We start from the raw sequence: 24,438 nt of genomic DNA, 5'->3' as shown, positions 1-24,438 counted from the left end.
GGGCAGGTCTGACCACCAGAGGGAATGAGAAGCACTGATGTCACAGTCATGATTGAGAGCACTAAAGGAAAATCTCTCAAGTGCAGATACTTGGCATCTGGGTCACTCTAGCTCGTCTTTCATGGAGGCTGGGCATGTCGTCACTAGTAACGAAGGGAAGGAATCAATTTAGCTTGTTTCCTTCTACAGGAGTAGAAAAGAGTTCCAGGTTACTCACGAGAATAAGCCAAAGCACAGACACAGTGTGTCTAGCTCTTTTACTCTAAGAGAAATGGCCACACAGGGTAGTATATGTCAGTGAAGATGAGCAGGATACAGCTTAAATGAAAAATCAGCTAAGAAGGTGCTCAGAAATTAAGGGCTGGCATCTAATTAAAGTCTAACCCTGAAAAGGCAGGCTAATGACCATTTCTACAAATGAAGTCCCTTAGTACGGCAGGAAGAACCCTAAGGCTGGAAGTGGAGGAACTAGCTCAGCTACCAGCTCTGTTCAGAATAGATGGCAGGATTTTGTGTAGAGGGGATTCCCTCCTGTCTGCTGTAAGATCTGCTGTAAGATCAGATACTCTCTGAGGTCTCCTTCAAATTCTCAGTATTAGGACCATGATTCAGAATAATCTAGTAGGGTCTTCTTTTGCTAATAATAGTGGTAAAATAAGCTGGAAAAAAGGTTTTTGGGATAGATAGCTCTAAAAAATGTGACATCAGGCTTTTGGCTTCAGCAAGAACCAGCCGCTTTCCTAATTGGAGTTACTCTGCTATTTCTCAATTTTAATTTTCTTTTCTACTGGAATCCTGGATCTACTTATTTTTCCTAAATAAATTTCCCCCCTTTGTTTGCTTCTTCAATCTACCAAAATAAGGATAAAAATAAATTTCATTAGACTTTAGTTTTTAATCAATCTCTCAAAATATTTTCATCTGTTTCTTACCTAAAAAACAAACAGTAATAACTGGAATGCAGATCACTTTTCCAGGTAAGCTGTATCTCAAAGCTACAGCTGTCTAAAAGCTGTATAGCAAAAGCCATGAAAGAACAGTGTTGCCAGATGCCCTTAGCATCAGTGTTGGGAGTCAGCCCCAAGTTCCATACTGGCTCTGCCACCTATTAGCACTGGACCTTAGCAAGGCTATTTTGCTAAGCTATAAAATGAGAATACTAATACCCACATCATGGGTTGTTGAGAGACAGAATTAAAGGAATTAACGTATATACAGGAACCAGTACAGTATAGTTCACTGTTACTACTGCAGAGTGAAATTTCAAGAGACCTTCTCTCCTTCCTCAGCCCCCTTCTGTCTGCCTCAGGATTTGCTGTGCCAGGGCTTCAGTCACTTTCCCTCTGCCCTCTTTTTTTGTTTTTTGTTAAGATTTTACTTATTTGTTTGAGAGAAAGAGCAGGAGCAGTGGGAAGGGACAGAAGTAGAGGGAGACAAGCAGACTCTGCATGTAGCAGGGAGTCCAACATGGGGGCTCAATCCCAGGACCCTGAGATCATGACCTCAGCCAAAGGCAGACGCCCAACCGAGTCACCCAGATGTGCCCCCACCTCCACGCTCTTTTTAAAGACTTTATTTATGTATTAGAGAGAGCACACTCAAGAGAGAGAGAGCAGGGGCAGAGGGAGAAACTGACACCCCCCGGCCCCCACCAGAGAGCCCCAGCTTGATCCCAGGACCCCAGCATTGGGGTCACCTGAGTTGAAGGCAGACAATTAAATGAGACGACAGCCACCCAGGTGCCCTCCCTCTGCCCTCTTATGCAAATAAATCATCTTCTCATGATTAAGAAAAGCAGTCAACTGGGAAAATGAGGGTCAGAAAGCTATATATTTTAGCATTCTTAGTCTATGACAAGACTTCTCAATTTCTTTGTCAGGTTCCAACCCTAGACTACAATTCTTAGGTTCCACTAATTTTCTTTCTTTTTTTTTTTTTTTTTAAAGATTTATTTATTCTTGAGTGAGAGAGAGAGAGAGAGAGAGAGAGGGGCAGAGTCACAGGCAGAGGGAGAAGCAGGCTCTACGCAAGGAGCCCGATGTGGGACTCGACCCCGGGACCGGAGGATCACACCCCTAGCCAAAGGCAGCCGCTCAACTGCTGAACCACCCAGGCATCCCCACTAATTTTCTTTACACGATTAGATGATACGCTAACATTTTAACAGGGAGAACTACTGCCCACCATGTACTGAAAGAACAATACCAAGCTGACTGAAAGGCTCTTCTCAAACAAAACGTTAAGGAAGGTGGCCATAGACTCCACCTGCTCTTCTAGAACAATCCTGTGAAGCCACTGTCGCTCCAAATGGACAAGTTTCTAGGCAGTAATATGCAGATGAGCTGGAAAACTGAGGAACTGCAGAGGGAGCCCAGTGAGAGAAGCCCAATGTCAAGAGCAAATGAAGTTGTCACACGTTGTTGGAATCTACAGAGATTAGCTGGAAAACCTTATTCAAAAAAGGAACAGGCAAAAACTCACTTCTGCAGGAGGATTAAAGAGAAACACAAGGAACCAAATCTAGGGAATATGATGTGGGAACTTACACCAAAAAGAGTACCCGACAGTATGCGGAGTAGGCCAAAATGGCTATCAAGTGTTCAAACAGGAAGAGCAAGGAAGAACTGGGGGAAAGGAAAAGAAACGTAAGCAGATGCAGTACTGCCTCGGAGCAGGGCAGGGAAAGGTACAGTCTGAAAGGCCTTCAGAGACTACAGATGCCCTGAGGGCCCTCAAGATTTTCAAGTCTCCTTCCTCTCCTTCCCCTATTCCACCTGCTTGGTTCCAATGCCTGGCAGCAATGAGAGGGATCAGGCCCTAGGAGGGGAGATGGTTTCCCTGGCACAGGGCTTTGGTGGCTACTCACCTTGGGTTTTGCGTCTTTTGAAGGTAAGGTGGAAGGCCTGGCAGTGGCGGCAGCAGGGCGTTTGGGCGGGGCAGCCGGCACTAAGCCTGAAGCGAGGCTCATGGGCTTTTTATTTGACCCACCCAAGGTGGTGGGAGCCGGCTGCTTAGGGAGAGGAGTGGGCTGAGTTTTGGCTTTCGATGTTGAAGTCTTGGCAGGTTGAGTGGTGGCCAAAGGCTTTAAGTTGATTTGTTGTTTTGTTTTGTTTTGTTTAAAGGCCAACATCAAACACACAGACAAAAATAAAAACAAATTAAAAAAAGTATAAATTGCACAATTCAAAGTAAAATCATAAGCAATGAGGATATATGCAACTGAAAAGCAGCATTCTGTTCTTCTGAGCTTGGTAAAGAGCGGAAAGAAGCCATGAGAAGGACAGAGAAAATTGGGAATGCGTTCTTAATGGCAGTGTCATGAATTCCAGTAGTTCAGTTAACTGAAGACTTAAATTCAGTAACAGCTTTAAAACAATCAACTACCTTCTGATGGCTACAATAATTCTCGGAAGAAAAGTCAACAGCAGGTGATTAACACTGTCATTATTTGTGCCTTGTGGGGGCAACATCAGCATGGTTCTGGGACCACATTGAAGTGTAGCATTCGTACTCTCCAATGAGTTATCAGTAAGTGTCTGAAGCTTTGATCCACCTTAAAAACCCGTGTGTTCTCTTTACACGAATGCAGATTTCAGAATCTATTTCTGAATAGTTTTGCAAATCCCTTTACTGTTGTTGTTAAGGGAAGCAGAAACAACCTCTACAGAACATTTCTACACGGATTCAAGATAATGGGATCAAAGGCAGAGATTTTAAGGACTGAGTTAGGCTACTATGGCAAAATATGAATATTTTCTAGAAATGTCCAAAATTGGGGAAGGGTTACTAATAGCTCAGAAAAAAAGAAATTTCATTCATGATTCAAGCAATAATAGCAGAAGATACTGTTTTTAAAATGGTAATAGGAGAAGACAACCCACCGCTCTGGGGACTACCTTTGTCTTCTTCTCCGGGCTTGGTGGGAGCTCCTTGTTCGGTGGGGTGGTGATGTCATTTCCGGTCACACTCCCAGCAGGCTGTCCTTCTTCTGGCTTACTTATTCCTAAGTGAGGGTAAAGTTATGCTAAGCAAATGTTTTTTGTACTCATTTCGAAAATTCAAGTCTTAGGAGAGACAGACCACTGACTACTAGCACTCCATTCTGAAGAAAATCCACAGGGCTGTGCTCTGTAATGTAGACAACACTCCCAAGTTCCTCTCACTGTGACAAGACCGTTTTAGATTCCAGAGAGTCAGGCAGCCTGTCCCTGTGGAGAAGCAACCTAAGTGGGATTGGCACAAATGACCAATGGAAGGAGACAGCCCTTAAAGTTTGGTTTCCCTTCCCTGGAGACTAGCAAAGGGGTTCTGTCACCCAACCACTAACTCCCCGAGCACAGAGGCGACAAAAACCTCTTCTACTGGAGTTTATCTCTTGGAATAAAGGTTGCTGAAAGATGGGCTAAGAGCCAGAGATCATCCAATGTCCTCCCCTTACTTCCTTTCCCTGTAAAGCACCACTTTATGGAGGATGCGAGATTAACTTGATCTGGTTCTTGCGGTGACCCAGATTTCCAACAGGGCTGAGGAGACCCATGAAATCAGACCCTAAGGCTATGCCCAGCTGCACCACTGTGGGGACGTAACTCCAGATCTCAATAGGGCTACACCTGAATGCATTGAAATACCGTGCAATTTATAATCTGGCTGTGGGAAAGACCTTTCTATATGGCATAAAATCCAGAAGCCACAGAAAATCAGTTTGACTAAGGAAAAATTTAAAAAAGAAAAAAATTTCAACATAGCCTAAAAAAAGGAAAATGATAAGAAAAGTCAGAAGGCAGACAATAAACAGGAGAAAAACTATTCAACATCACATCAAAGACAAAGAGCTTATTATATGAATTACTCCTATAAATCGATAACTCCTATAAAAGCCAACAACCCACTAGAATAATAGCCCAATGAGTATGAACACAGGCTACAGAAAAAGAAGTATAAATCAAAATACATATTGGAAATAATAAAAGATGGCCAATGTTTCAGAGAAATGAAAATTAAAACCACAATGAGATGCCATTTTTAACCTAACATATTGTCAGAAGTTAAAAGAGGCTCTGGGAATAAATAAGGATATTTGCTGTTGGTAAGTATGGACTGGTACAATTCTCATGCAGGGCAATCTTGTGGTGGCTCTCAAGATTAGATAGTGAAGTGTAGATAAATTCTAATCCAGATATCCAATTTCCAGAAATTTGTTTTAGAAGTATATTCACGCAGCAGCAAAACTGCAAATGTCAAGGTCTTCAGAGCATTGTATCTAACAGCACAGAACGGAAACACCCTGGAAGTCTGTTAATAGAAACAAGATTAAAGCATCATGGCAGAAACGTCAGTGTAATTTCTGCATCTGAAAAAATGAAGCATGACTAACATGGAACAATCTCTATTAAGTGAAGAATAAAAGGAAGGCACAGGAAAGTAAGATACCATGAAATCTGTTTGTCTAGAGAAAGGATGGGGGCAAAATACATTTCTAATGAAAATACACTTGTGCGTGTATTTTGACAAGGCCTTTGGAAGGAACTTAATTTGCAGAGTAGTGGGGCACAGACCTAAGTGGATGGGAGGCTTTATTTTAAACATTTTAAAACACTAATCTGAAGAAATTACAGAGTCACTAGAAGTTGCAAAGAAGTATACAGGGAGGTAGGTTTTGTGTATACTGCACCTAGCCTCCCCTGACACTACCTCCTGCCTAAGCACAGCACACTATCAAAACCAGGATACTGATTTCGGTACAAGCCACAGAGCTTACTCAGATGTTTCCAGTTCCCCATGCACTCACCTGTGTGAGAGTGTGTGTGCGTACACGTGCGCAGATACACAGTGCCATACAATTTTAGCACGTGTAATTTTACGTAACCACTACTAACAAGTAAGCGTGCCATTACCACCGGGCTCCCTCATGTCACTCTTTTAGAGCCACCAACCCCTCCCTTTTCTAATCCTAAAATCTCTGGCAACCACTAATCTGCTCTCCATCTCTAGAACATTATCTCAAGAATATTACATAAATGGAATCATACAGTATGTTCCCTTCTGTGTTCGGCTTCTTTCACCCAGCATAATGCTTCTGAGATGCATCAGTGTTGTTGCATGGATCAGCAATTAGTTTCCTTTCACTGCTGACCATATTCCCCAGTCTGGCTCTAGCACAGTTTTACTATTCACCTACTGAAGCTATAAACATTTATGCACAGGATTTTTATGAAAATGGTGTCACTGTTAGTATATGGAAATGTAGTTAATTCCATCCTGTGACCTTGCTGAAATTACTTATTGGTTCTAGGAGATTTTTTAGGTAGATTCCTTGGAATTTTCGATACAATCATGGCATCTGCAAAAAGAGCCAGATTTCTTTCTTCCTTTCTAATCTATATGCTCTTTTATTTCTCTTTACTTTGTTGTGCTAATCAGAACTTCCAGAATAACTATTAAGTAGGTGTGGTAGGAAAAGGCACCCTTGCCTTCTTCCCAGTCTATGGGGGAAAGCACTTGGTATTTCACTATTAAATGTGGTATTACAGTAGGCTTTTTTGTAGATTAAGTTGATCAAGTTGAGAAAGTTCTTCTAACCTTTGATGAGTGTTTTATCATAAACGGGTGTAGGGTTTTGTTGAGAGCATTTCTGTGCTTATGAATTATTTTTAGATTGTTGATATGGATTATGTGGATTTGGTTTTTTGATTACTAAGCCAGCCATGTCTATCTGGGATAAATTCCATTGGGCTGTTGTGTGTAGTTATTTTAATTATGTTGCTCGAAGTGATGTTAAATATTTTACATCTAAGTCATGAGAGATACTGGTCCTGTGTTTGTTTTGTACTGTCTTTGTCCTGTTTTGGTATCAGACAAATACACACTTCATAAAATGAATGAGAAGTATTCCCTCCTTTTACATTTTCTGGAAGAGAATGTGTAAAACTGGTGTTAATTATTCTTTAAATATAAGGTGATCCCCCACAGTGAATCTCTCAGGAACTTTTTAATTAAAAAATCTAATTTCATTAATGGTTACTCAGGTTATTTCTTTCATCTTGGGTGAGTTATGTAATTTGTGGTTTCCAAGGAATTTCTGCTAAATTTTAAAATCTGGTGGTGTAAAGATTCTGCTGCTGTTCACTTCTATGTTTTTTTTTTTTTAATTTTGATTTATTTATGATAGTCACAGAGAGAGAGAGAGAGGCAGAGACACAGGCAGAGGGAGAAGCAGGCTCCATGTACCGGGAGCCCGACGTGGGACTCGATCCTGGGTCTCCAGGATCGCTCCCCGGGCCAAAGGCAGGTGCAAAACCGCTGCGCCACCCAGGGATGCCCCACTTCTATGTTTTTAATGGCCATAGTGATATCCCCTATTCCTGTTGTTAGTAGTTTGTGGATTCTTTTTATCTTTGGCAATTTTGTTCTAGGTTTACCAACCATATTGGTAATTTTTAAAAAAGATTTTATCTTTTGGGGTGCCTGGATGGCTCAGTGGTTGAGCATCTGCCTTTGGCTCAGGTTGTGATCCGGAGATTGAGTCCCGCATAGAGTCCTTCATCAAGCCCCTTGTGAGGAGCCTGCTTCTCCCTCTGCCCATGTTTCTGCCTCTCTGTGTCTCCCATGAATAAATAAAATCTTAAAAAAAAAAAGATTTTATCTTTATTTATTTCAGAGAGAGAACACGAGTGTGAGAAGAACAGAGAGGAAGAGGGAGAAGCAGACTCCCCACTGAACAGGGAACCCAATGCGGAGCTTTATCCCAGGACCCTGGGATCATGATCTGAGCTGAAGGCAGACACTTAACCAACTGAGCCACCCAAATGCCCTTATTTTATTTTAAAATTTTCCTGTGATAACTTCCTCCTTGATCCATGGATTATTAAGAAGTGTACTTTTAATTTCCAAATGATTAAAGATTTTCCTGTGGTCTAATTATTGGTTTTTAATTTGATTCCATTATTGCCATACACCAATCTTTACACCCCCATTATGGCCATACAACATATTCTGTATGATTTTAATCTTTTAGGTATATTGAAGTTCATTTTATGACCTAGGATCCATCTTGGCAAATATTCCTTGGGTGCTTGAAAAGAATATATATTCAATTTTTTTGTTGTTGGGTGGAATTTCTGTAAATGTCAACTGGATCTTGTTGTGTGATGGTATTGTTAAGTTATTCTTTATCTTTGCTAATATTCTGTCCAAGAGCTATATCAATTGCTTAGACTGGGATATAGAAGTCCTGAACCATAACTATGGATTTATCTATTTTTCCTTTCAGCTCCATCATTTTTTATATCATATACATTTTGAAGCTCTGCTTTTTGGTGTATATACATTTGGAATTGCTCCGTCTTCTGATGGACTGATTCTTTATTCTTTGCTCTAAAGTCCACTTTGTCTGATATTAATATAGCCACTTAAAAAATTTAATGTTAACATGATGTATCTTTTTTCATCTTTTACTTTCAACCGTGTATCTATGGTCATTATAATTGATATGCATTTATTGTAGACAGCGTGTACTTCAGTAATTTTTAAACAATCTATTCTTTCAATCTCTGCCTTTTAGTTGTAATATTTAGACTACTTGCATTTAAATTTATTACTGATAGGCTAGGGCTTATACTGCCATTTTATTACTTGTTTTTTTTTCCCCTCTGGACTTCAATTTTAATTATTTGGAAACAACATTAATACCAAATGTTTAAACATCCATTATAATTGCTATACCATGTAATCGGCATTATTTAAATCTGATCAGCTACATAAAACTCATCCATTTTTCTTTTTTAAAAAAAGGTGGTAGAAATCCCAAAGAATGAAGAAGACATTATTAATTAAAGGTCACATTTACTAATCTAGTACCGTAATTCCATCTTAGGCCATCTCAAGTGGCTGGAAAGAGGAAAGGAAGAGGTGAGAATGCTGGAAAAGCACAGTTCTTAACTCATGGCCCCATTTGTGCTCCCAGGGCACGCAGGATTCAGCAGAGAGGAAAATCACTGAGGCTGGAATTTAAAACAAAAACCTGTGGTTCAGATGGTAAAGAGGCCCTCAAGAATAGAAGAATCAGAATATCCAGAAGGTAGTTCAAGAGCCCATTTCATGACTAGGAAGTTTCTTTTTAGCATCCAAGTCCTTTTTAATTTCTCCAAGTTCTTTAGCCAGGTGTGATATGTCACAGTTCTGAGCCAGATACATTCCAACCATCGTGCCAAAAGTAAATCCAAGCAGGAACTGGAGCATGGGGTCAGCAAGAAGGGCACAGAGGGCGGCTCTGTTTTGTTTTGTTTTTTTTTTTTTTTTTATGATAGTCACACAGAGAGAAAGAGAGAGGCAGAGACATAGGCAGAGGGAGAAGCAGGCTCCATGCACCGGGAGCCCGATGTGGGATTCGATCCCGGGTCTCCAGGATCGTGCCCTGGGCCAAAGGCAGACGCCAAACTGCTGCGCCACCCAGGGATCCCGGCTCTGTTTTTTTTTTTTTATTTGTTCCCTGTTTCTATTGCCTTCCCCTGTGGGCTACTTGAACATTTTTAAAAATTCCATTTTGACTTTTTACTTTTGAATATATGGCTTTGCTCACTTCCATTTAGGATCTTTTATCCTCCCCACTTTTTACACAGAATGTCTTAGGTATTTCCTTTTCATACATCAAGCACCACATCAGATGGTACTGTAATTTTTGCTTTGATCATCAGGTATGATTTTTAAAATTCATGAGGATAGTCCACTTATATTTACCCCTACTTTTTTATCCGTTCCATTGTTCTCATTGTTCTTTCATTTCTGAAATTCCAAGCCTCCTCCTGTAATGGTATCTTATCTTTTTGAAGAGCTTCCTTTAAGCCTTTCTCTAAGAGTATATCTGCTAGCAACAAATCCTCTTAGTTTTCTTTTATGAATGTCATTATTTTTCCCTTTATTCCTGAAGGATAGTTTTACCAGATATAGAACTTGCAGTTGATTGTTCTTACCTTTTTTCTTTTTTAAGATTTTTATTTATTTGAGAGAGAGAGAGAGAGAGAGAAAATGAATGAGCAAGGGAAGGGGCAAAGGGAGAGGGAGAAGCAGACTCACTGCCGAGCAGGGAGCCTGATGCGGGGCTCAATCACAGGATCCTGGGATCACGACATGAGCCAAAGGCAGACACTCAACCGAATGAGCCACCCAGGCACCCCTGACTATTCTTTTAGTCCTTGAAACATGCGGTGCCACTTCCTCCTGCCCTCATAGTTTCTGATAAGAATCACGCTGTCATCTGAACTGCTGTTCCCCAAGAACTAATGTGTTATTTCTCTCTGGTTGTTTTACAGGTTTTTTTTTTTGTTTTTTTTTTTTTTTGTCTTTAGTCCTCAGAGTATAATTATATGTCTTGGTGTAGACTTCCTTAGGTTTTTTTCTTTAAGGTTCATTCAGTTTCATGAATCTGTAGATTTAAGTCTTCTAACAAATTTGGGAAAATTTCAGTCCTTATTTCTTCCAATAGCTGTTCAGTCTCATGGTCTTTCTCATCTCTTGGGATTCCAATGATCTGAATGTGAGATCTTGTATTATTGTTCCTGAAATTTCTGAGGAGCTTAAGTATTTTTTTTCGGCCTATTTTCTCTGCTGTTCAGATGGAATAAATTCAATTGATCTGTGTTCAAGTTGACTGATTCTGATCTCTTGACATTTCCAGTGCAATAACTGAGCCCATCTGACATGTTTTTTATTTAATTATTGTATATTCCCTATCTGTAATTTCCATTTTGGAATTTTTTATAACTTGTTTCTTTGCTGATATTTTCTAGCTTTTCATTTGCTTCAAAATAATTTATCATTCCTTGTTGAAACAATTTGATAATGGCTGCTTTAAAATCTTAATTTTGTATGTTTGCATGTAATCACTGTTTAAATTGGGCATGCATGTTCTAGGTGTAGTTTCAATGACAATTTCGTTGCCAGAGCTCTTGCAATGCAATTCTGGCCTGCTGTGTTCTAGCTACATACAACTATCACTCAATCCCTGTTGGTACTTCCAGGCACTTCCCTAGGTCAGGTGGTTTCACTAGATGGGAGCTGAGTGATGCTGGACCCATAGAATGCAGTTTCTCCTGGCCTATTCTCTGGCTGCCTGGTGTTGGCTGACTTCCTGTTCAATCTCTGCAGGTACTGCAGGGAGAAGTTAGCAACTACCCGGCTTTTTGCTGCTGGAGGGAAGAGTGTAGGAGGAAACCTCCGAAGGTCCCCCCTTCTGCTCCTGGATGAAAGGCTAGAAGACACCAGGTCTGTGGGTGTCACTGGTGCGGTCACCTGGTGGGGGACTAGGGATAGGTCATACTGTAGTGTGGAACAGGCAACAGGTAGGCCCTCCTGAGCATTGCTCAGCAGGACTAAGCCCACTGCTGTTGTTGGAGATTGGTAGGGTAAGAGAGCTTCACCTTTCCTAGTCTTTTGGAAGGGGAAAGTAGGCTTTTCGTTTTTTCCTTCTCTTCCCCTTCATCCTTTGGGTATCTATGCTTGTTGGCATTTTGAGGTTGCAGGCACTCCAGAGGGTCCAGAGCTGGGTACATGGAAGATTACATGACAAAACCCACACAACTCACTGGGCACTGCCCTTCCTCAAGCCCTAAGCTCCTTACCCAGTCTGCCCTCTTGTTTCTACCTTTCAGATTCCTTTAATAATTGTCTGCTGAATTCTTTTCAGTGTATTTAGAGGAGGAGCAAGAAAAAGTAAATCGAGTGGTCTTATCTTTTGTACTTTTTGATGTTTGAGACCCTATGTATTTTTAGTCAAAATTGAATTTGCTTTGTTTCAAAATTATGAGGGCACTTGGGTGGCTCAGAAGTGTCTGACTTCGGCTCAGGTCATGATCCCAGGGTCCTGGGATTGAGCCCCAGGTCAGGCTCCCTTCTCCCTCTCCTTGACCCTCTTCCTCTGCTCCTCCTGCTGCTGGTGCACATGCTCTCTCTCTAATAAATAAATGAAATCTAAAAAGAAGACGAAGAAGACGAAGAAGACGAAGAAGACGAAGAAGAAGAAGAAGAAGAAGAAGAAGAAGAAGAAGAAAAACAAACACTATGCAAGGCTGCTAATATCTTTTTTTCTAAAGGAAGCTGAAAGAATATCTTACCAAATGTGTGACTTATTGCCATTAGCCTCAGACCACTATGAACATTTTTAATAGGATTTTTTCAGTAAACAACATGAACACAAAGTCCTGCTGCCTATGATATAAACATGTAACATTTCAACCTGTTTAAGTAACTGTCACCTAGTGAAAAACACTTGACACACACATAAGCAGAAACTGCTGGCTCCCTCCCAGATGGTGCTTCTCACCAGTGGCCTCCATCTTTGTCTCAGGGGTCTATGCCAACCAATTGCTAGATACCACCAAAAGTCCTCATACTTTGGAAAAAGTGCTCAAAATAGAACTCATAACTGTTCCACAAAACTTCTCCCTTCTGTTGGATTCTTCTAGTATTTGTGCTACTACCTGCTGGGAAACAAAAGAGGAGTCGTAGCATCAGCTTTGACTCCTCTCTCTCTCTCCCTCTCACCTTCCACACCCAGTTTTCAAGTCGTTGATTAGTTGAGTTCATCTGTTATATTTCCCCTTCATGTCATATATGACCTGCTACTATTACATGAATCCAGCTGTTGTCACAAGAATTTTTGCCTTCCAGTTCATCTTATCTACTGAGAACAGGTGAATCATTCCAAAGCTGACTTTGGACCACATTATTGTCAGAGGCAGCCACCAGTTGTTGTTGTTGTTGTTGTTGTTTTTAACATCTTCCTGTATTTGAGATTTGGGTTCCAAACAACTCTTTAGACTTGTTCTCCCATTATTTCTGGCCACGTATGTACAAATGGCTTGGACATGTTTGCTCAACTCACACTCTTCTCCTAAGAGGCTCCCAGATGAATGAGGTAAACAGATATAAGAGTACGTATAAGGTAGCATCACATGGGGCACAGAGCCCAGACCACGGTAATCCAATGTCCTATGCGGACCAGGGTCACCAAGGAAGTAAGAGATGGCAGAGGAAAAATAGTTCTCAGAAGGGAAGAGAATGGAACACATGTTTAGGGCAAAGCAGATGTCTTGAAAGGCACACAATGGCTGCAACCGGGATACACTTCCTGCGACTGGATTCCCTGAGACTCCCTGTCAATAAACACCTTTTTAATATATTGGAGTTCCTCTGAGTGTGTTTCCGTTCTTTGAAATTAAGTAATCCTTACAAGGGTGCCCCATGAATACTGGTCCTTGTTCTTTTACCTAATGTGAGCTGTCTGGGCTTCACACCTTTGTTTACACAGGTTCCTTTGCCTGAAAGGCTTTCCCTCGCAATGTTAGACATCCAAGGCTTCCAAACCACCTCCTCCAGGTAGTGTCCATGATTCACAACTCCCTCACTGTTCCTTTCCCCCACCCCAATCAGATCATAACTTGCTTGACAACGTAATGACAATATCCAGCAACCAGCATATGGTAAGCGTGTTAAGTAAATGAATCTTTTTTTTTTTTCAAGATTTTATTTATTTATTCATAGAGATGCAGGGAGAGAGAGAGAGAGAGAGAGAGAGGCAGAGACACAAGCAGGCTCCATGCAGAGAGCCTGACGTGGGACTCGATCCAGGGTCTCCAGATCACGCCCTGGGCTGCAGGCGGCGCTAAACTGCTGTGCCACCAGGGCTGCCCAGTAAATGAATCTTTATCTAGTTTTACCTACCTAGTGTTTAGTAGTGTCAGCACTTAAACATTTTCTTAGGTGAACAGATCAGTGAGGTTTGCAAGTTAGTTACTTGACATTTTTTTCCTACCACCATGAACTTCTGTTAGCATGAACGGGGATGAACTGGTTTTGAAATAAAAATCTGCGCTCATTACCACCTAGAAGGTGTATGGCACAAGACCAGGCACCAGCGGATCAAAAAAAGGGGACACAATCCTATCCATGGGGGCTTGTGGTTCTGCCACAGCTAGAAGCAAGAAACAGCATAATATCTGAGTTCTTGTCATCTTGGAGTCCTAAGTCACAGAGGAGATACGAAGCTTCTTTCCTATCTCCATTAAAAAAACAAAAACAAAAACAAAAACAAAAAAACTGACTAGTCTTCTGGGGTCCTGAACTTCCCCTTCCCCTAGAAAATATCACTTCTAATTTTAAAAGAAAATGCCTAAAAAACTTCATGAAAATGTACTCAAAGAATAAATGTTAGAGGAAGAGGCTATTTTTTCTTTTTCTTTCTTTTTTTTTTTTTTTTACAAACAACACACATGATTTAAATCCCCATTAACCAGCTTGGGAATCATGGCCCTTTGAGCTCAAACTGGACTCGGAGGAAAACAAGCTTTTGTAGACCACCAACAATAAGCTGGCGGGGTGGGGGTGGGATGGGGGTGGAGAAGAGAAGAGCCAGGAAGAAAGACAGAAAGCAGCCACAAAGACCATGACATTTAGTTGTTTATTAAGTGCAAGTCTCTCCTTCTCTCTCCTTTCTCTTCTCCCCACAAATTCTCCCCACACGTATACAGAAAGAGAAGACTAGAAGCAAGACTGGGTCAAACATGAAGAACAGGAAAAGAATATTAAATAGCCAGCTTCAAAAGGCTCTTTTTCCACTGGAACAAAAGTAAAATGTTCTCAAAAGCAAAATGGAAAACAGAGCTTGCACCCAGGCTGTGCTACTTAATGAGAGGAGGTTTGTGCAGATACGCCCATCGTGAATGCACACAGTGGCAGATTTTCAAGCAAGGAAATCAATCAGTTGTGATTGGATGATTTAGGGCTCAGAAATCATCTGGTTCAAACCAACAGGGAGCTGAGGGGTGAGAGGATGGGGGATGGGGTGGACAGGGTGACATGAGGTCAAGGAAGGGGCTCTTCTCCTTATGTCCAGCACCCTCTGACCCCATCAGCCCACACCCTCAAGCCCCACTACCCAAGACACCAGCAGCACTGAGGCTGACCTAGCTAGCTGCACTTTGTTCATGCTCTAGTCTCATTCCCAGCAACCTTCCCATGCAAAGAATTCCGCTTTCCCTTAGGCTCACAGACTCCAGCGGTAACAGGCTGCCTAACGCTCCTGCCGGTAATCTGTCACTTTGGTTTCTTCCTCGCTGTCTGCTTGTTCCCCATGGAAGCAAAATTTAGAAACATACCATCACGTGGGGTCTCTTCACACTGGAACGATGGAGTGCTCTGGGTTGCAGTGACCTGAATTTCTTTCTTCCCTGCCAGAGCTGTCTGTCCCGGCTGCTTCTCACCTCCTGGGCAGGCCTGGGAGCATGAATCCATTCTTGTTTCACTACCATCTTCGTGTCCTCTTTCCTTGCTACTAACTTCAGGGATCTGCTCCAGCTTCCCATGGAGACACAACCCAGTGAGGCCCAGCTCCTTCTTCCCAGAGTTGCTACCTACGCGGTTGCCGAAGGGGGTCAGCTCCTCTCTCTCCTTGGCCACAGGTTCCTCGCAGACCAAAGCAGGTGTCTGTTCGAGAGACGGGCTGGGCAGTTCCCCGGGGTTCAACGTGTAGCTGGCTGTCTGTCCCTCAGCCACTGTCATGGAGCGCCTGACGGCAGGAGCCCCCAGTTTCCTGGGCGTAGGACTTGGCACGGGGCTGCTAGTGAGAGGCAGCGGGCCAGAAGAAAGCTCTTCTCGGGCAGGGAGTTCAGGATACTTCTCTGCAAGGTTGACGGCTGGGGGAACTGAGAGGTGAGAACATTCTGACAGGGCCCGGCGCATTGCTTTCTTCGGCTGGGGCACTTGGTTGAACAAAGCCCCCTCCTCGGGAGAATTCGATCTCTCCTGCTCCTTCTCATGGTCTCGGTCATGAGAGTCAGCATTTACATATTCCTGGGTGAACTCCACCATAGTGATGGGTGGAATGGCAGTGGGTGAAGGGTTAACAGTGGGGGCTGGGCATGCGACAGCCACTGATGGTGAGGACTCACATTCAGGTGGCCCAGAGTTATCTTTCACTATCCCAGTCACCCGGCAGCTGGTGGTGATGCCATCCTCCTGTCCTGGAGTTGCTTCCCTTGAGCCCTGAGCCACTGCATGAAAGTTAGGGTTCCAGACACTGGTTTCTTGCTCCTTAACATAGCAGGTGGGGAGGTCAGCAGCCCCAGGGAAATTCAGATCCGGCTGGCTCCTGGTCTCTGGCCCATTCTTCCCTGCTACTGTTCCCTGAACTATAGAGGCTTTGTTTCTGTCTGGACCCTCTCCGGGTCCCACAGGGAACTCAGCTGTCTTCTGGTGCACCGAGTTCCCCTCCGAGGAATGGCAGGTTTCTGAAATCACATATCTGCTCTCAAGGTGACCCGAGGTTGCTTGATACTCCTTGTCCTGCACTTCGATGCTGGGCTCTTTGTCTAGCTTCCCTTCAAAGAAGCAAAGCTTATTCTGCTCCAGGAAGCTGGCATTCTTCACGAGCCCATCTTTCAGCTGCCCGTCCATGCTGACATTCAGTCCGATTTCATTCAGTTTGCCCTCTGTCCTCTGCCACTCAAATCCAGCTTGGCTGATTTCTTTCGGGGGGTCCATTCGGCACTCTGCAGGCTCACCCTTACAGAGCTGGCTTACAGCAGCAGTGCGAGAGGAAGGTTGCTTGTCTGAGAGCGACATCGTCTCTTCGACTGCTCTCCCCCCTCGCTCCTGGAGCTCTAACACCACCTACGATCACACAGAGCTAGCAGTGACATCACACCAAGTCCCCAGTATTCATGACAAAACCTATCTTTCCCCTGAAGCTCCTCTCTCTTCAGGCAGCTGGCTAAATGTATTTACTAGTGTGAAAGAACAAATGAAAAAGAAAGAAAGAACCTGCTACTTTCTGCACAAATGCCACTGTTAAACTGAAAGTGTAATTTCCTGTTAGCTAGCACTCTGTTCAGCTCTGCAATTTACAACACGGGATGGTGCCAATCTGGGTACTGAGGATAGTAATTACTCTGGCTTTCACTAATATAGATACTTGCATACCCACATGTTCACTTATCTGACACTATGCCCACGCTTCCCCATTCACCCACTCAAAAATGGTTTTAAAAATAGGCAAGACTCATTTGCCAATCCCCAGTCATAACCCGTAAAGAACAATGATTTCAGAAAATGGCTCAAAACTTCACTTAAAAAAGACCTTAATATAGTGTCAAAATTGGAGGCATTCATTTCTTAGAGCACGAGTGGGTTTGCTGTCATAGTAACTTATCAAATTCACTTGAAAACTGACAAGTGGAGTTCCCAAAGCCCAGGGAGAGCTTCATCTGTAGCTCTGCACTGTGGAAGGGTTTCATAAAGGGTTCCTTCATGGGTTTCAGCAATATGGGCTTTGGAAATGTGTATCCCAGTTATGAGACACTTGTGTGACAACATACCCCCTTGCACTTTTACTCCTGACCCTGCTCCCCGCTAGTTCCTTAGAGAAGCTGGGTCCCTCCCTCCTGCACCAGCCCCGCTCTTTCTAGCCAGCCAACTGCTTAGTTGCCATGTGAACACACAGGGGCAGCTCATTTTCCTCTGGCAATCTGTGACAGGGCCCACTGCCCCTGTTTAATCTAGCATGACTCTTTGCTGTGCTCACTTCTGAGTTTATAAGCTGTACATTCAGGACTGAAGGATCCATAAAAGAAAATTCTTGAAAAAGAAAGTTACACTGAAAGGACAGGCCATATTCTACCTTGAAAACAGTTGATTTTTGTTGCTTCACCTATAGTCACTATCATGTGCAAACATACTATACTATGAAATATTCTATCAAGAATATATGAGATGGGGGCAACCCTGGTGGTTCAGTGGTTTGGTGCTACCTTCAGCCTAGGGCATGATCCTGGGGACCCGGGATCAGGTCCCATGTCGGGCTCCCTGCATGGGGCCTACTTTTCCCTCTGCCTGTGTCTCTGCCTCTCTCTCTCTGTCTCTCATGAATAAATAAATAAAATCTTAAAAAAAAAAAAAAAGAATATATGAGATGCCTTTTTCCAAGATGAAGAAAAGTCAGACTGGATTATTTAAAAGCCATCTGCCATTAACTGCACTAATCTGGTTAAAGTTTTTTAATAATGCTTTTTAAAAAGGGGGGCAAGTTAAGATTGTTCTCTTTGATCTATAAAATGTGACGAGATAACCATAGCCCAGCCCAGGAAAGTTTCCTTAATTGGAGCCTCTGTCTCCAAACACCCTTTTCTCTACTACTCATACCACTCATATAACTTGTCTCCAGTCCCCAGCTACAGCACAGGAACCAGCCACATACACCTTCTGCAGTACTTAATACTGGGCTACGTTCATGGTCAGGAGTGGTGGGGTTGAAATCCTAAAAAAAATGTGCATTTCCATTTAACCTCTGTCCTGAACATAAACTGAGCCTCTTGTTCCTCTTGACCCTAAGCAGTTTAGTAATAATACATGTGAAAGCCAACAAAGGTTCACTGGCAAGGAACCAGGGTCATCTCACTCTGCCAAAAAGCTCTCACTAAGGAAAAGAAAGTGAGGACGCATAGTGAAATGAAGGGGGTGCCAGAAGGGTTATGACTCTATTAAATAATTGGGGAAAAAGAAAGATGAGAGTCTTGGATACAGAAAGGCTTGGTGATGAAATATATCTGAATTCTGGCTTCCTTACCTTTTCAATATATACATTATATGTGAATGATATAATTAAGTATGTATAATATATGATGAAAGTTACCATAGCCTGGCAGGAGGCTGTTATTGCAAGCCAGAGATAAATTTTAGAAAATACCTTAGAAATCAGTTATGTCTCAACAACTCCATCCACTCAGAAACTAGTCATTCTCTACCCCCCAAAATGCAGGCACACACAGCCTCAATTCACTGACACCTTCTACCTCTGGTTTATGGGGAAAAAAATAATTAAGCTTGGTTTTAAAATCTCTCTGTGGGGCAGTGCGGGTGGCCCAGCGGTTTAGCGCCGCCTTCAGTCCGGGGCGTGATCCTGGAGATCTGGGATCAAGTCCCGCATCAGGCTCCCTGCATGGAGCCTGCTTCTCCCTCTGCCTCTCTCTCTCTCTCTCTCTGTGTCTCTATGAATAAATAAAATCTTTAAAAAAATAAATAAAATCTCTCTGTGCCACTTTAAATAGTTATGATTCTGACCAACGCACTTAACTACTCCTTGCTTCAGTTTCTTTATCCATAGAATGCAGAGAATCTTGAAAGTAGTTTCCAGTCTCACAGTTTTAACACTCCTACATCCCAATGAAAGGACTGAAACGTGCATCAAGGAATCAAAGGTTGCTATATCCAACTCAAGAGTGAATTAAAAAAAAAAAAAAAAGAGTGAATTAAACTTGTGGCTCCACTAGCCAGTATGCTTGTTAAACCCCACACCTCCCCATGTGAGGGTGCTGTGTATTGGCAGAAGCATGACTAGGGGAGGTAGCAGCATGTCTGATGAGGGGGGCTGTCTGAGTTGGCTGCCATATTCTGCTAAGCACACCTTCTACCACTGAGCTACACCACCGGTGCCCTTGGCTGCCATATTCTGAAGGGGCAGAAAGAGCTTAGGTGAAGAACAAGCATGGACACACCTGTTCCTTAGAGTCAAATGATTTTTAGTTCTAGCCAGCCTATCCAAACCTTCCCACTGGCACCAATAACAAACAAAACAAACAAAGCTAAGGCAATAACCTTCAAATTCCACTTTTCTTGTCTCAATGACTCTGTAAGTAGCAAAGTCAGCCAAAGTCCAGAAGTGGGAACCAGAAGAATGAAGCTGAACAGTCATAAAGGAGCACATATTCTTAGCACATTTACTTATAAAAAATGTGGTCAGCCTGAAAGATAACAATGATGTGGCATGTGGCTACTGCACCAAACAGAAGCCTCAGAGTTATAAGGCTCAAGGGTCAGAGAGCTGAAGACGCAATGAAGGGGTCTGTGGCCAAGAGGTTTAAGACCAGACGGAAAGCTCAGAGTCAGGTGAGTACCCAAAACATGATGTCTGCTAGGTGCTCAAGCCTGCATATAAGCTTGGTGTCACCAAGAGGAGAACATAAGGCATAATATGAGGACACCCACAGAATCCACTCCTTGTGTCGGTATGAAGTAATAGAACACAAAACACATTTAACACAGAGAATGTACCCACTGGTGTTAGTTTAAAAAACAAAACAAAACAAAACCACCACTAAGAAAAAGCATTTGTGTATGATGTAGGTTTTACCACTTCCAATAAGGGAATTGATGTGGAATGATAAAACAGAAGTCCCTGGACTGGAGAATTTACTGCATGAGGTCCCTTCTGACAAAAGTAGGCAAAAATAAACCACTACAACCAAGAAATACCATACAAACCCCAATTTCAATAATTAACAAATAAGAGAAAATGAAAAGTCAGCTAGCTCTCAAAATCTGAGGAAATAAAATAATATCCTATTCTCCCTATCTCTGAGGACAAGGATCATTTTGTCCTATTTTAAAATTTTTATTATTTTTTAAGTTTTTATTTGTTTTTGTTTTTTTATTAAGTTTTTATTTGAATCACTCAATGCTCATCACAAGTGCCCTCCTTAACACCATGACCTGTTTCCCCCATCCCCCTATCCCCTTCCCTCTGGTAACCATCACTGTTTTCTGTTGTTAAGAGTCTTTTTTTTGGTTTGTCTCTCTTTTTTCCATTACTCCTTTGTTTCTTAAATGGATAAGGATCATTTTATAAAAATAGTACTGCAAGGACAATGAATTATGTGCTACAGTACAGAATGAGAATGCTGGAAAAAAAAAAAAAAGAATGCTGGAACTCCTCTAACTTAATCTTCTATTTTGAAGAAGAGCAAATGGGATCTAGAGGGGGAAAAATGCAGTGGTTTGCCTGAGATTAAATGGTGAGTGAATGGAAACATCACATGGAAGATGCCCAGTTTTTGACTGCCAGTCTTCCCACACCACTGAGCAAAACATCTTAGTCACTAGATGCCTCTCCTTTTCATGGTTTCTTTTTGTTCAGTGAAGACAAGTACCACAGGCTTTAGTTCACAATTATAATTTACCTTGTTGTGATCAATTCAAAACTTCCAAATTAATGTACAATGTGTATATGCATATGTGTCTGGGGTGCAAAGCAAACCTGAAATAAAGCTTGAGAAAAAGAAGCAATGCAGTTAGTTTTAGTGCCTACTTTAAACCTTCATCATGGTCTTGTTTTGTCTTAATTATGCAAAGAATGGGGAAGGTCTGAATAACTTCTTCCTTAGCAATCTTTGGTTATTAGTTTCCCATTCTTAAGAGAACTTAAACTTATGTTTTTGTATAGTGCCTCAACACTGTGAGCTTCCTTCATGGTGCTTCTGAATAGGAAGATAGGTCCTGCTTCGATAAGAAAAAGTGGAGATCAGAGACTTTTACACAGGGAAGGAGAAAGAGTGGCTTAGAGTTTGATTAAGCTTGTGCTTTTATAACACATACCAAGAAAGAAATCACATGGAACAAGAATTACTGGGTTTAAAGATTTCCAAATGACATGAATGGCACCTGGGGAAAACCTAGTACAGAATTATTAGTAAAATCTAAGGATAGTTCTGTCAGTGCTCTGGTCTGATTCAGAATTACAGACATGGCTTCACTCAAAGAATGCACATTCACCCACAAGATATAACTGTAGCAAGGAACTCAAACCTCCCCCAGCCACTGTGCTATCTTATCAAGTTGGTGGAAGAACAAATAAGAAGTCTTAAAAGGCTGAGCATGTCTAGGCAAAAATAAATATACTTAAGAACCAGAAGGTTTCAATTCTAGACTCAGCTGCCATTGGAATGCCTTTCCTCTAGGTTCTACTTATTGCTATAGAACTCACTTCATGGGATCCCTTAGTGGCTCAGCAGTGCCTGCCTTTGGCCCAGGGCATGATCCTGGAGTCCCGGGATCGAGTCCCACATCAGGCTCCTGGCATGGAGCTTGCTTCTCCCTCTGTCTGTGTCTCTCATGAATAAATAAATAAAATCTTAAAAAAAACAAAAAACAAAAAAAAAAACACCCCTCACTTCAATGTCACCTCTGTGAAGTCTCCAAGACCCTACCCCCAAGCTGACTCATGCATGTTTTTATAACATATACTTGCTCTACCCCGTCTTAGGATTCAGCAACTATACCATAATCTTATGTGCCTTTCCTGGAATTACCAGAAAGCGAGATGACCAGTCCATCTTTGCCATCAGGGTGTCCAGCAGTTGGATACACATTAAGTAGGCTGTCAGTAAAGTTCTCTCAGTGGAAGGATGAATGGATTCCTTTTATATGGACTCCGTATCATTTGACCTGACCCTTCCTATCATTAAACTAATCTAGAGAGGTTCTGGAAGGTCCTTTGGGTTAAAGACTTATGTTCCATTCTGAGTCTAAGGAAAGTGCATAGATTCCCATGTGTCTGGTCCGGAGGTAGTTTCTAAGGCTCTTTTTATCAGACCATATAATGACATGTCTAGCTCCCAAGCGTGTTGGCACAGCTTGAAGGTCTCTGATCTCAGCAGATGCACTGGCAGATGTTTCTGTTTTTGCCTGTGCCTTGAGCTAGTATTCAACCTGTTTAGGGCCTTGGTTTTGATATGTTCCACAACTGGTTTCTCTGCATCTTTCCTATCGGTTACCAAGGCAACAAAGTACTTTCCAGATTGACCAAATGTTCCATTATTGTCTCCAGGAAACAATTTCTAATAAATTATCATTATAATAACAGTCAATAATTCTACTGATCACAATGATTGATGATACTCTTTATTAATAAACCTGAGGCTATGAAGTTGCAATCTAAGTTTCTTACCTGGAAGTAAATTATGTGTTTATACACACATACATATATACAAAAACATTTCAAAGCCATATTTTACTGAACTTCTGAAACATTTCTTAGTACATGTTTAACTCGAGAAAACTGATTCTCCCTAATTAAGCTTCAAAGATTGGGAAGCAAATAGGATCAAAAAACAAGCCAGCAATCTAACTTATGTGACTCCTGATAAAGATAATTCGCATTTTGGGACTCACAAAATGGAGGTCTGGCTCACATCACAAATCCGAAGCTTAAAAATCTAAGTCTGCATTTTTTGGGACATGCCTCAGTTTAAGGAAACCTGACATGCCAATCACAACCCTCTACCTCAGCGTTAGCTAGCTTACCTTACCCTAGAAAACAGGGCCTGCTAGCCTTATAAGGAAATCACTGACCTCTTGGTCATGCTGTTACACAGTGCCTCTTGTAATGCTATAAAACTTACTCTTGCCCAAAATCCATCTGGAAGAGAGCACCTCTCCTTGTTAGGCACCGTACTCCTCTAATCCGTGGATTGTTTTCCTTTGAATAAAGGACCTCAAACTCCTTACTAAATTGTACTATTTTTGTCATTTGACATCCTAAAACATTAAAATATTTATAGATGGAAAGTCTCCCAAGAAGTAGGACTTGGAAATTCTAACCTTTTGTTCTTCTAGCATAGTACCGACCCTCCCATGGCCTCCCAGAAAAAGAAAAGAGAAGCATCCAACTAAAATAGGTAATCTCACCCCTCTTGATCTCTTCCACCATAAAGTCTAAGATCCTCTGCTTATGGAGGCAACACATGGCTCCCAGGATCCTTTGAGAGTTTATATTCTTCCTCTCAATCTCATCTCAAAATGTCTCACATATCTCCCTGTTTCCCAATTTGATTTATATGCCAGTCACTCCAAAATATTTGCTACTTCTCAAAATAGTCCATGCACTTGTACTTCACTATGCCTTTACACAGTCTATCCCCTAGAACGCTTTACTTGACTTGGCTCCATAAACTCATAGGTCACTAGAACTTGTATTATGGAACTTCTTTCACTAGAGTAAATTATCTGTTTATGTGTTTATCTTCCTATTCTAGAATCCCTGAGGAGTAGAGAATGTTTCATTAATCTACCCTTAGAATGTGGGAGTAATGTTACCCAGTGTCTATTGAATAAATGGACTAAATACTAAAAAGTCCAAATTATGCTGAGTGTCCACTATTTACAAAGCAATAAGCAATGTTTGTGTGACAATTAGATTTCTGTCTAAACTTATGCAAATTACCATCATTGTTAAACAGTTTAAAAACTAACAATTTCAATCTGCTCACAGGTGAAGTGACCTGTTCCAACATCTGAGGTTAAAATACAGGGTAAGGAAAATAAAGGGAAATGCAATAAAGGAAAGACCTCTTTATTATCCACTTCATATTTTACTTTATCTTATTATTATTATTTTTTAAGATTTTATTTTTCAGTATCTCTATACCCAGTGTGGGGCTCAAACTTCTAACCCCCGAATCAAGAACTGCCTGCACTACCAATTGAGCCAGCCAGATTAATCTGCCCACTTCATTTTTTTTTTCACTTCATATATTAAAGAAGGAAATATATCCACAACATCAAGAATCAGGAGCTAAATTGTTTATCATTTGTTTTCTGAATCCTCCAATGCTACTG

The 24,438-nt window shown here is 41.7% G+C and overlaps 2 protein-coding genes across 24 annotated transcripts in view; both read right to left on the bottom strand.

Annotated features, from left to right (window-relative positions):
• MAP4 (microtubule associated protein 4) overlaps window positions 1–24,438 on the bottom strand; it is a 204,113-nt gene that overhangs the window by 18,525 nt on the left and 161,150 nt on the right. For 10 of the 23 annotated variants that reach the window (XM_038566578.1, XM_038566583.1, XM_038566582.1 and 7 more), the window contains 2 exons: window positions 3,882–4,003; window positions 2,867–3,082 (listed from right to left, as the gene is read on the bottom strand). In XM_038566578.1, coding sequence (XP_038422506.1) covers window positions 2,867–3,082; window positions 3,882–4,003 — 338 coding nt within the window. The remainder of the gene's footprint in view (window positions 1–2,866; window positions 3,083–3,881; window positions 4,004–24,438) is intronic. The other 13 variants (XM_038566584.1, XM_038566577.1, XM_038566581.1 and 10 more) reach the window with 2 other exon arrangements.
• Window positions 7,725–11,895, bottom strand: LOC102156760 (short transmembrane mitochondrial protein 1-like). Its single transcript, XM_038566604.1, has one exon. The coding sequence runs from the start codon at window positions 9,235–9,237 to the stop codon at window positions 9,082–9,084; it is 156 nt and encodes a 51-aa protein (XP_038422532.1). The 5' UTR covers window positions 9,238–11,895; the 3' UTR covers window positions 7,725–9,081.

This window comes from Canis lupus, chromosome 20 (genome assembly GCF_011100685.1).
Source record: "Canis lupus familiaris isolate Mischka breed German Shepherd chromosome 20, alternate assembly UU_Cfam_GSD_1.0, whole genome shotgun sequence".
Lineage (NCBI taxonomy): Eukaryota > Metazoa > Chordata > Mammalia > Carnivora > Canidae > Canis > Canis lupus.
Note: the sequence above shows the minus strand (reverse complement) of the source record. Positions and strands in the feature narration are given on the sequence as shown.

Bases quoted from the DNA above. Each gene is read 5' to 3' on its own strand.
- LOC102156760 (XM_038566604.1), bottom strand. From the start codon at position 9,237: ATGCTCCAGTTCCTGCTTGGATTTACTTTTGGCACGATGGTTGGAATG.